Consider the following 10,300-nt stretch of genomic DNA (forward strand, 5'->3'; position numbering starts at 1 on the left):
GGTCTTCACGTCGCTCCGGTTTATATTCCCCCGGGGACTCAGAGGTGTCTTAAAGCTGCGTGCACGTCAACCCGACGCTGATGGGGAAGCAGTGAGGTCTGATCCCCCGTTCTGCTCTCAACACGTCAACACAGACACCCCCCCCCCCCCCCCTTAACCCTGGACAGTTTTTAGGGGCTCGCATCGTAGGAATCTGACTGCTGGTTTTCTGTTTATACATCCCAATCAGTCGGTCCAAGTCTCTCTCTCTCTCTCTCTCTCTCTCTCTCTCTCTCTCTCTCTCTCTCTCTCTCTCTCTCTCTCTCTCTCGTGAATTGCGCTCCACCCCGCCCATGTTGTGCAGCTCTGTATCTAACCAGTAGGGTTTAGCAGGCCCTGTCAGGGGTGTTTGAACGGGGCTGTATAAATAAAGTACCAGTGGTGCTGGCAGGGCCAGAATAGCAACACAAATCACAGGGTTACACCAAAGCACAGCAAAGGATCGTGGGAGGGCACAGTACCCGAAAAGTATCAAACTTTTAATGTGAAAGAGGATGTGACGTGAATGAAACGTGTGAAGCATTTAATGTGAAGGATTGCGCACGTAAAAAAACAAGATTGTGTGTGTGTGAGAAAAGGTGTGTGTGTGTGTGAGAAAAGGTGTGTGTGTGTGTGTGTGCGAGACAAAGTGTGTGTGTGTGTGTGTGTGTGTGTGTGTGTGTGTGTGTGTGTGTGTGTGTGTGTGTGTGTGTGTGTGTGTGTGTGTGTGTGTGAGAGAGAGAGAAAGAGAGTGTGTGTGCGAGTGTGTGTGTGTGTGTGCATTATTGTGTTTGCAGAGAAAGAGTGTTTGTGTGTGTTTGCATGAATGTGTGTGCGCACAGAAAGAGCGTGTGTGTGTTTTGTGCACAAAAAGAGTTTGCAGGAGTGTGTGAGCATGAGTGTGTGTGTGTGTGTGTGTGTGAGTGAATAAATCAAGTTAATTAAGCGCGTGGTTGGGCCCACCGAGAGTTGCTGCAGAAGGACATCGATGCCGTCCATTTCCCCCAGCAGCTCCCTGGTGCCTGCAGGACGGACACACACACACACACACACACACACTCAGCGTCACGTTCGCCGCACAATTTAGATCGCACGACGCACAGCACCATTAACACACCGCCCACGCATTCTGGGAATTCCATTTTGGCGACTTCTGCAATTTATTTTCAAGTTGATCGAAAAAACGCGACAAATTAGTTTCTAGCAAATTAGCGTTTTTAGCAACCAGGGTAGAAAGGCGGTTGGAAATAATGACCGCGCCGGTCTATCGAGGAAAAGGGGATATTGATTAGAGATAACAGTCCTCCGTTTTGTTTGGCTTTCCTAGTTTGACCGGTTGATCGGTTTGCTATTCCGACGCATAAAGAATCCATTTGTTGGCGTGGAAAGAGAGAAAACAAACTGAAGGGACTGGGAAGTTGAGCGGTGAAGCTGCGCAACATTCAGGCCCTAGGTCCGCCACCAGACCCCCCCCCCCCCCCCCCCCCCCCCACGGCCGGAGACTCACTGTCGTTGTTCTGCAGCACGATGGCCAGGATCTCGCTGCAGTACAGCTTGTTGGCTTCAAAGGGCAGCTTTGCCTGAGAGACGGAGCAGAGAGGAGAACGGGCTTGAGGATAAGGGAGTGGAAGGGGGGGCTATCCCGGTCACCAGCCCCTCTGCAAACGGGGGCTGTCTCGGAGGCATCGCTGAGCCCCGACAAATCCGCTCCTCGAGGTCGTCCTCTGAAACCTCCGGTTTACATCAACGGGGTTGACAGTACGCTGCTGGGGTTTGGAGGCCGACTCTGATCCCCCGCAGTGCTCTGGTGTAATAAGTCGAGTTCAAATAGATGTGAATGATATTATAGCCACACATAGAAACTGCATTTCATACCAATAGTCTGTAGTATAAATATCCCCTTAGGATGACGTGTGTGTGTGTGTGTGTGTGTGTGTGTGTGTGTGTGTGTGTGTGTGTGTGTGTGTGTGTGTGTGTGTGTGTGTGTGTGTGTCTCACCTTGACTCTCTTGAGCAGCCACTGCATAAGACCCTGCTGTGCGGCCTCAGTGCAGAGACCAGGACGGAACTCCGCCATGTTCTCCACGATGGCTGCAGAGAGGAGAAGAGGGAGTCACAAGCAGAGGACAATCAACCCCATGTCACGCCACCTCGAACCAAATGTGCTCCACAGAGAAAAATACAGAAAAACACCTAAATGCAGCACGGGAATTGTCGGACAATCTTGAAACCAGCTCTCTACTAGTAGTCTCTTTCTCTCAGTGTGTGTGTGTGTGTGTGTGTGTGTGTGTGTGTGTGTGTGTGTGTGTGTGTGTGTGTGTGTGTGTGTGTGTGTGTGTGTGTGTGTGTGTGTGTGTGTGTGTGTGTGTGTGTGTGTGTCAAGCGCAGGAGCTTACGTGTGAACCACTGTTACAGCATCGTCATAATCATGACACACGGATGATAAAATTGCCCATGCATCATTCTGCAGTGCTTGTGATTCTGAACATATTGCCCTATTTGGTCATAAATAAGGATAATTCCTCATACTGCAGTAGCAGACCACAGTGGTTAAGCCCTGTGGTGTGGTTCGTATGTGTGTGTGCTCACGGTCTAACGTGCACGTACAACAACCCAAACCGCAGCTTCCCCTTGACATACAGCCCCAATCCGCTGGTAGAATCGTCTTAGCAGAGCTGATTCACCACAAAACCTCCACCATGGAGGGAGGGAGGGAGGGGGAGAGAGCGAGATAGAGCCAGAGAGAGCAAATCTTAAAAGGCAGAGTGAAAGAGAGAGAGGAAGTGAGAGACAGACAGAGAAAGTGTGAGAAAGACAGAGCACAGAGACGGAGAATGCATGAAGAGCAAATGTCAACAGAATTAAGTAAGAGAGCGAAAAGAAGTAAGAAAGAGAGAAAGAGGGCGAGACCGAAAGAAAGTCAGAGACACAGAGAGAGATCACGTCTTCAGCACTTCATCTACTCCAGCCCTCCTGTGGCTTTGTATTCCTTCAACAGCCAACACCCCAGCCAGGGATTATGGGAGATGGTGTTTCTTGGCTGCGGTCTAGAGCAGCGGGGGAGAAGCTGGCCCCCAGAGCTCCAACAATAGAGTCCAAAAACCCTCCTGGCTCTCCTCACACCAAAACCAAACTCACTGAATGCAGATCTTCTCTGGCTTGTCTTCTCTAACTTTACTACCTCACGTAAAAGTCACACTCATGACAAAACTCCTCATGGCAGGAGTTTCGGAGAACTGGGGCTGCTGGGAAGGTTATCCCCTTAAATATGAACTCTTTGAGACTACTGATGCTGCGAAGTCATCATTGTTTCTCGTGTGAATTTAAACTCAATTGCACACCTTACTGGAGGGACGGACACACAGAACCATAAATAAAAGTGAACGTTGCCATGGTGACAGCGGATACTTATCTAAAGTGAGTATCTATCGTTAGTAAGGTTCTTTGTTTAGCCCGTCACCACGGTGACGGTCTCCCGAGGGCTTCACGGCCCACGCTGGACCACGACCCCTCGAACGGTACACGGTCGATATCTCCCCAAACCCGCCCCTTGAGGAGGCCCCGCTGCATCATGGGAAGGCAGCGGGCATGGCGCGGGGGAGCCCTGAGCCGACGGGGCGTTCCTCACCCAGCGTGTTGTAGACGCCGTCAGCCTCCTCCTTCACCTGCTCGTCCAGACGCTCCATGTTCTGCACCAGCAGGGCCACCACCTGACCCTCCAGCTGTAGGAGACACACACACACACACACACGTTACCATAGGAACCCAGACCACCTGACCCTCCAGCTGGAGGAGACACACACACACACACACGTTACCATAGGAACCCAGACCACCTGGCCCTCCAGCTGTAGGAGACACACACACACACACACACACACGTTACCATAGGAACCCAGACCACCTGACCCTCCAGCTGTAGGAGACACATACACACACACACACGTTACCATAGGAACCCAGACCACCTGACCCTCCAGCTGTAGGAGACACACACACACACACACGTTACCATAGGAACCCAGACCACCTGACCCTCCAGCTGTAGGAGACACACACACACACACACACGTTACCATAGGAACCCAGACCACCTGGCCCTCCAGCTGTAGGAGACACACACACACGTTACCATAGGAACCCAGACCACCTGACCCTCCAGCTGTAGGAGACACACACACACACACACACACACACCCGTTACCATAGGAACCCAGACCACCTGACCCTCCAGCTGTAGGAGACACACACACACACACACACCCGTTACCATAGGAACCCAGACCACCTGACCCTCCAGCTGTAGGAGACACACACACACACACGTTACCATAGGAACCCAGACCACCTGACCCTCCAGCTGTAGGAGACACACACACACACACACGTTACCATAGGAACCCAGACCACCTGGCCCTCCAGCTGTAGCACACACACACACACACACGTTACCATAGGAACCCAGACCACCTGGCCCTCCAGCTGTAGCAGACACACACACACGTTACCATAGGAACCCAGACCACCTGGCCCTCCAGCTGTAGCAGACACACACACACGTTACCATAGGAACCCTGAATTGTTATTTACTTCAATATGAAGCAAATAAAGAAAAATGTGTATCTATCTCTCACACACACAAACCCAGCACCCTCTCAAATTACTCATCATAGGCCCATGGCCGGAACACATTAATAGATGAATTATTATTGTGTTATGACAAAAAGACAGACAGACGGACAGACCGCACTGACAGACAGACAGACAGACAGACAGACAGGCAGACAGACAGACAGACAGACAGACAGGCCTCACCAGCGCGTCGATGAGCACCTCGGCGCCCTCCTCGCTCTCCTGCAGTGTGTCGATGTCCGTCAGCTCCTGCAGCAGGTCCACCACCGCGATGGCGATATGTGGGCCCCGTTAAGGTCACTTCCTGCATTGTCACTTCCTGTGGGCCGCATTGTCTATTCTACAGCAAGCACAGCGCCGACCGCAGCCCCAACACACTGGACGCGTCTGCGTCCGAGGTTAACTGGCGTGCGTGCCTGCGTGTCGTTGTGACTTCTATATTTTACTTTAAGGCCCAATCCCATTTCTACCCCTTACCCTTACCCCTCCCCCTTGTTTTGAAGGGGTAAGGGGTAGAAATAGAAATTTTTACCCCTTCCCCTTACCCCTTCAAAACAAGGGGAAGGGGTAAGGGGTAGAAATGGGATTGGGCCTAAATCATAACAATCATAAAAAAAAACGTCATCTAAAATAAATCTTAATCGATGTAAACATGATCTCTTAAAATCTGACCCATGAGAATAAAACATGAATGGGAATCCGCCCAGAGGACGGAGGTAAACCCCAGGTCTGTCCTGAGTGGGGGGCAGTGGCGGTCCGTGGTGGAGGATATCAGTGTTCTCGTGGCTCAGCAGGCCCAGCAGGGAGTGCACGGCGTTGAGCTCCACCAGCAGGTGGTACAGGTCGGGCATGGTGGCCACCACGTGCATCTCCTGGATGATGTCGTTCAGGTCCAGCTCCGCCTCCATGAACCTGCAGCACAGAGGGGGGGGGGGGGGGGGGGGGGCGATAGGGTGGGGGGGGTTACAACGGGTCGTACCATGGGAATAAAGCACACGCACAGTGCATAGATTTAAGACAGTCATAAAACTTTATCTGACGGACAATATTGGTCCATTTCCTGTTGGGTGACCGGGTGCTTTTATCCGGAAACTTGCGGCAACATTGTCATTTTTTTTTAAATTAATTTTAACATCAATGTCCTGCTGAACGTCATCGCATCACTCTACCACCAGCCATTATGGGAACAGCAGTAGTTAGCTCTGATACTCTGCGACACATATCCAACACAATGAATGGTAGCCATAAAAATACTGCCGCTCAAAAGTATAAAATATGGCCTTTGTATTCCTATGATAATCTAATGAGTAGGATGTTTACTAGAGACCCATAATAACTGACATAATCATGGTCACTGAAGTCCATTGAAAAATGTGTGGGTTAATTGGACGACTGGAGTCCTAAATGTGTAAGTTAAGGGGACGACTGGAGTCCTAAATGTGTAAGTTAAGGGGACGACTGGAGTCCTAAATGTGTAGGTTAAGGGGACGACTGGAGTCCTTAAGGTGTAGGTTAAGGGGACGACTGGAGTCCTAAATGTGTAAGTTAAGGGGACGACTGGAGTCCTAAATGTGTAGGTTAAGGGGACGACTGGAGTCCTTAAGGTGTAGGTTAAGGGGACGACTGGAGTCCTTAAGGTGTAGTTTAAGGGGGGGGCTGAGTTTGGCGCTCACTTCTCGGGGTTGTCGGGGAACTTGATCCTCAGCTCCTGGTTCTTGTAGGATCTCTTCTCAAAGGTGAGGATCATCTTCTTCACGGAGCTCTCGTCCACCGGCTCGCCCTGCAGACCAGAAGTAGAGCCCAGATGAAAATCAGAAAATAGAGTTGGCAATAATGAGACGCCTCGCCCAGATTCATTCACATGTGTACAACAAATAAAATATCCCACAATGCATAGCGGTTCTCATTTTCATTGATTCATACGGTGACATCGAACACCTGTTGGCTTGTATGCGCACGTCAGATTCCCTCAATAGTTTAATATCCTGTCTTCAGTAGAAGTAGGGAATGAGGGATTGGGGAAAGAGGGAGTCTGGTCAAGGAGAGAAGGCGTTCTCTCCTGAGACTTCGGAGGCCATGATCGTGAGCTGATATTAAGAGCGTTGCCGCATTCTTAAAGGGCACACAGAAGAAGACTTCGGGTACTCCACAACGAGCAGGTGATTAACTTGATTACAGCGAAAAGGCCACACTGTGGGGCTTAAACGCCAATATAGCGTCATTGGGATAATGACAGGGGTGCGAAATTACACTCTTCTGGCATTATAGACCATTAAAAGCACTTAGCTCGGAGCCGTTCAGCGGGCGCGGGTGGATTCACAGGGGGCGAGAGAAATCAACCTCAACAGCTTTAAAAGGTTTCGGGGCAACACCTAATTGCATTAAACAGCGCAACCTTTAACGATTCTATAACACAGGTGGTAGCCGCTCTACTTTACTTTCGTGTGTGATGCCAATCTGGATGGGAGAACTAGGATGGAAGCTCAGTGAAATAAAGCATGGATGCTGACGGTTCATATCACAACTGCTAATATGATCAGTGTTTCCCCTAGAATTTTTTTTAGGCCCGGTGGTAAGAGCTGATAGTGTGATTTGTTATACATTTTTCACGGGATGCTAGAGTATTTGTTGGTTATTTCCATGTAAAACACTCGCTTAGCCATCACAAGTTGATAATGATTCAATAAACACGTTATTAACAATAAACTAATTTTATTTACAATACAATTTTTGGTGGTGCTGTCACACTAAATTTGTACCGGCTGCCAAATTTGTACCGGGCACGTCATCCATATGTAATCCATTCCAAACCTGCCTGCAACAGATGATCGCGTCGTCCGTTGCCGGACGACGCGATAACATAGTTATCGCGAAATAACATAGTACAGTTAACGGATCGCAAGATAACACTTGTTTTTACTTTATATTTGTATTGTATTTCATTTTTTAATCAAATTTAGCTAGTAAACTGAGTGTTTAAAGCGGGTTTCAAAAAACATTTGCGCTCATGTTGCCAAAGACGAAAGAACATAATACAGAAAACGGATCGCTAGATAACACTTGTTTTTATTTATATTTGTATTGTATTTCATTGTTTAATCAAATTTAGCAAGTAACCTGAATGTTTAAAGCAGGTCAAGGACGAAATAGCACAATACAGATAACGGATCGCTAGATAGAAGATTCGCGAATGTTCGTGAACCTTTCACGTCATTCGAAAGGTTCTAATCATCTGATCATCTGTTGCCGGGCAGGTTTGGAATGGATTACGCGTATTGATGACGCGCCCGGTACAAATTTGGCAGCCGGTACAAATTTAGTTTTTGACAGTGCCATGCTAATGATGATATAACTTAATGCTGTCAGATTGTCTGTTATGATGGGGCATAATCTGCGTACGCACGACACCGCATTTTTTATTTATTTTTTTCGCCCGGCGCCCCCGCCAGGCCCGGCGGGGGCGCTCGTTGGCCTGGCGGCCCGCCAGGCCTGAACAATGGTAGGGGAAACACTGATGATGGATAGCTAAACACAGTCAAAGGGGCGTTTTATCATAATACACAACAAGCAATACAAGGGAACTTTTTTGTGATTACTCAGTAATTAATCAGCATCAATATTAACCGTTATAAATAAAACAGCCAACTTACTATTTAAAAGCCCATATCAAACCCTCAAACCCTGTTTGACCCCATGCCTGCTCATTGCCCCCCGCATAATAAACAAACACATGAACGTGAAACCATGAAGGTATGAAATAAGGACAGAAGAAACGATGGAAGGAAGGAAGGAACAAACTTAGGATGGACGTCCGTCAAAGAGGAAAGGAAAGAAGTACGAAAGGAAGCAAGGAAAGAAGGAACAGCCAAATAAAGGAGGGCACAAACTTTGATGAAGGAAGGAAGTAAAGCTAGAAAGTAGGGAAGGATGGAAGTGAAGGTAGGAAAAAGGTAAGGATGGAAGTGAAGGTAGGAAAAAGGTAAGGATGGAAGTGAAGGTAGGAAGCGGGAAAGACGGAAGCGAAGGTAGGAAGAAGGGAAGGATAGAAGTGAAGGTAGGAAGAAGGAATCGATAAAGGAAGGGAGGAACAAGCTTAGGTAGGAAGAAGGGAACAAACACAAAGGACTGAGGTTAGGTAACAAGGAGGGAAGGAAAGGAAACCAATCGACTTACCTCAGGTTCCTCTTCCGAGTCCATCAGCTTCTCCAGGATCCTCTTCCTGTCTTCGCTGGTGTCCTCCTGGTCCGGGTCGTCCCCAGGTCCTAGTGCTGCATCTCTGTGGCGGGCTAGATCCCTAGCCCCCTTCAGCTGCTTACCGCCTCTGGCCTCCTCGCCTCCTCCCTCCTCGTCCCGGATTCTCTTCGCTCCTCTGTCGGGCTGGCGGTCAGACAGAGGAAGGGGTTAGGAGACAAAACGGGCACTCAGCTCAAGGTGGACTTTTCAAAAGTCTAGAAGGGTAGGGGGTACACTGAGTATTCTGAGGGGAACCTACCCTGTTCTGGGAAACGAGTAGCACACACGTAATCTACCTTGAGTCATTCTCTTTGGTACACTGAAAAATTTTGCAAATATTGCTCACTTCTTATTCACTTTTACTGTTCATTTTGTTGTTTGTCTGTTGACTGATTTCGGGAGCTACTGGATACCTGAATTTCCCCAAGTGGATGAATAAAGAATCTATCTGTTCATCTTCCATCCAATGAAACAGGTAGGAATATCTGGCTCTAGGAAGCCCCGTAGATAGACTAAGGACATTGGCGCACCACTAAAGATAACTACCGGTAATAACGAATATCCACGACACACAGAATAACTTTCTTTTATATGTACTATGTTTATACACATCAGGCAAGATACATTTAAATACACTAAATAAAATAACACGTAGGTAACACGTAACCAGGTTAACTGCCAGGTAACCAAACAGCACTCACACATCACAGCCCGGATGCAACGGGTGTTTTATCTACTTTTCAGAGCAGCACTCAACATACGGTGATATACCATGGTAGAATACATAATTTAGGCCATAAAGGTGAACAGTAAATGTTGTCAGGTGACCATGTTAGTGTTCTAGGTTTGTGTTTTTGTGACAACGCCAGGCTCAGAATGAATGAACGAACGTCTCTTAACGCTACCATGTGCGTCCACACAGAAACATCCAGTCCAGACAACATCTACCTGGTAGTTGAGGAGTTCGCCCACGTCCATGTCGGCAGGTCGGTCGACTTGATGCAAATGTAGAAGTGTATCGCTGAACAGTTCACCAAGAGACCGGTTGTTGTTAGCTACCCGGCTAACTTTCCTCACGCTATGATGCTTGCCGTAAAGTGTGTCTGCTGTAAAGGGTTTCCGCTCGTTGTCGCGGCGTCGGCAGGATGTCGTGAAGCAGCAGTCGACCAACCACCCCACACGCCGCACTTGATTTGGTTTGACTAGTCAGGAGGATATTATGTTTTATTATTTTTTATTAAATAAACACATGTACGGGGCAAAAATGCTTTGAGGGTTTGTTGATAGTGGTGGGAAACACATTACAAGTAGAAAAATAAAGCTGTGTTTTATTAATTGGTAGGGGTCCAACAAGTTTTGTGGCCCCGTATTAATTATATTAGTTGGGAGAGGTGAAGGCTCTTTGGACGGTGAAGGTT

The 10,300-nt window shown here is 48.3% G+C and overlaps 1 protein-coding gene across 1 annotated transcript in view; it reads right to left on the reverse strand.

Annotated features, from left to right (window-relative positions):
* The window catches only part of ctnnbl1 (catenin, beta like 1), a 31,649-nt gene extending 21,666 nt beyond the window's left edge, over positions 1–9,983 (reverse strand). The window contains exons 1-9 of the mRNA XM_056588866.1: positions 9,831–9,983; positions 8,823–9,026; positions 6,323–6,429; positions 5,417–5,561; positions 4,833–4,925; positions 3,646–3,739; positions 2,017–2,108; positions 1,526–1,598; positions 982–1,040 (exon numbers count right to left, since the gene is read on the reverse strand). Coding sequence (XP_056444841.1) covers positions 982–1,040; positions 1,526–1,598; positions 2,017–2,108; positions 3,646–3,739; positions 4,833–4,925; positions 5,417–5,561; positions 6,323–6,429; positions 8,823–9,026; positions 9,831–9,860 — 897 coding nt within the window. The 5' untranslated portion in view covers positions 9,861–9,983. The remainder of the gene's footprint in view (positions 1–981; positions 1,041–1,525; positions 1,599–2,016; positions 2,109–3,645; positions 3,740–4,832; positions 4,926–5,416; positions 5,562–6,322; positions 6,430–8,822; positions 9,027–9,830) is intronic.
* Between the last annotated feature and the right edge of the window lie 317 nt (positions 9,984–10,300).

This window comes from Gadus chalcogrammus, chromosome 1 (assembly GCF_026213295.1).
Source record: "Gadus chalcogrammus isolate NIFS_2021 chromosome 1, NIFS_Gcha_1.0, whole genome shotgun sequence".
Taxonomy (NCBI): Eukaryota; Metazoa; Chordata; class Actinopteri; order Gadiformes; family Gadidae; genus Gadus; species Gadus chalcogrammus.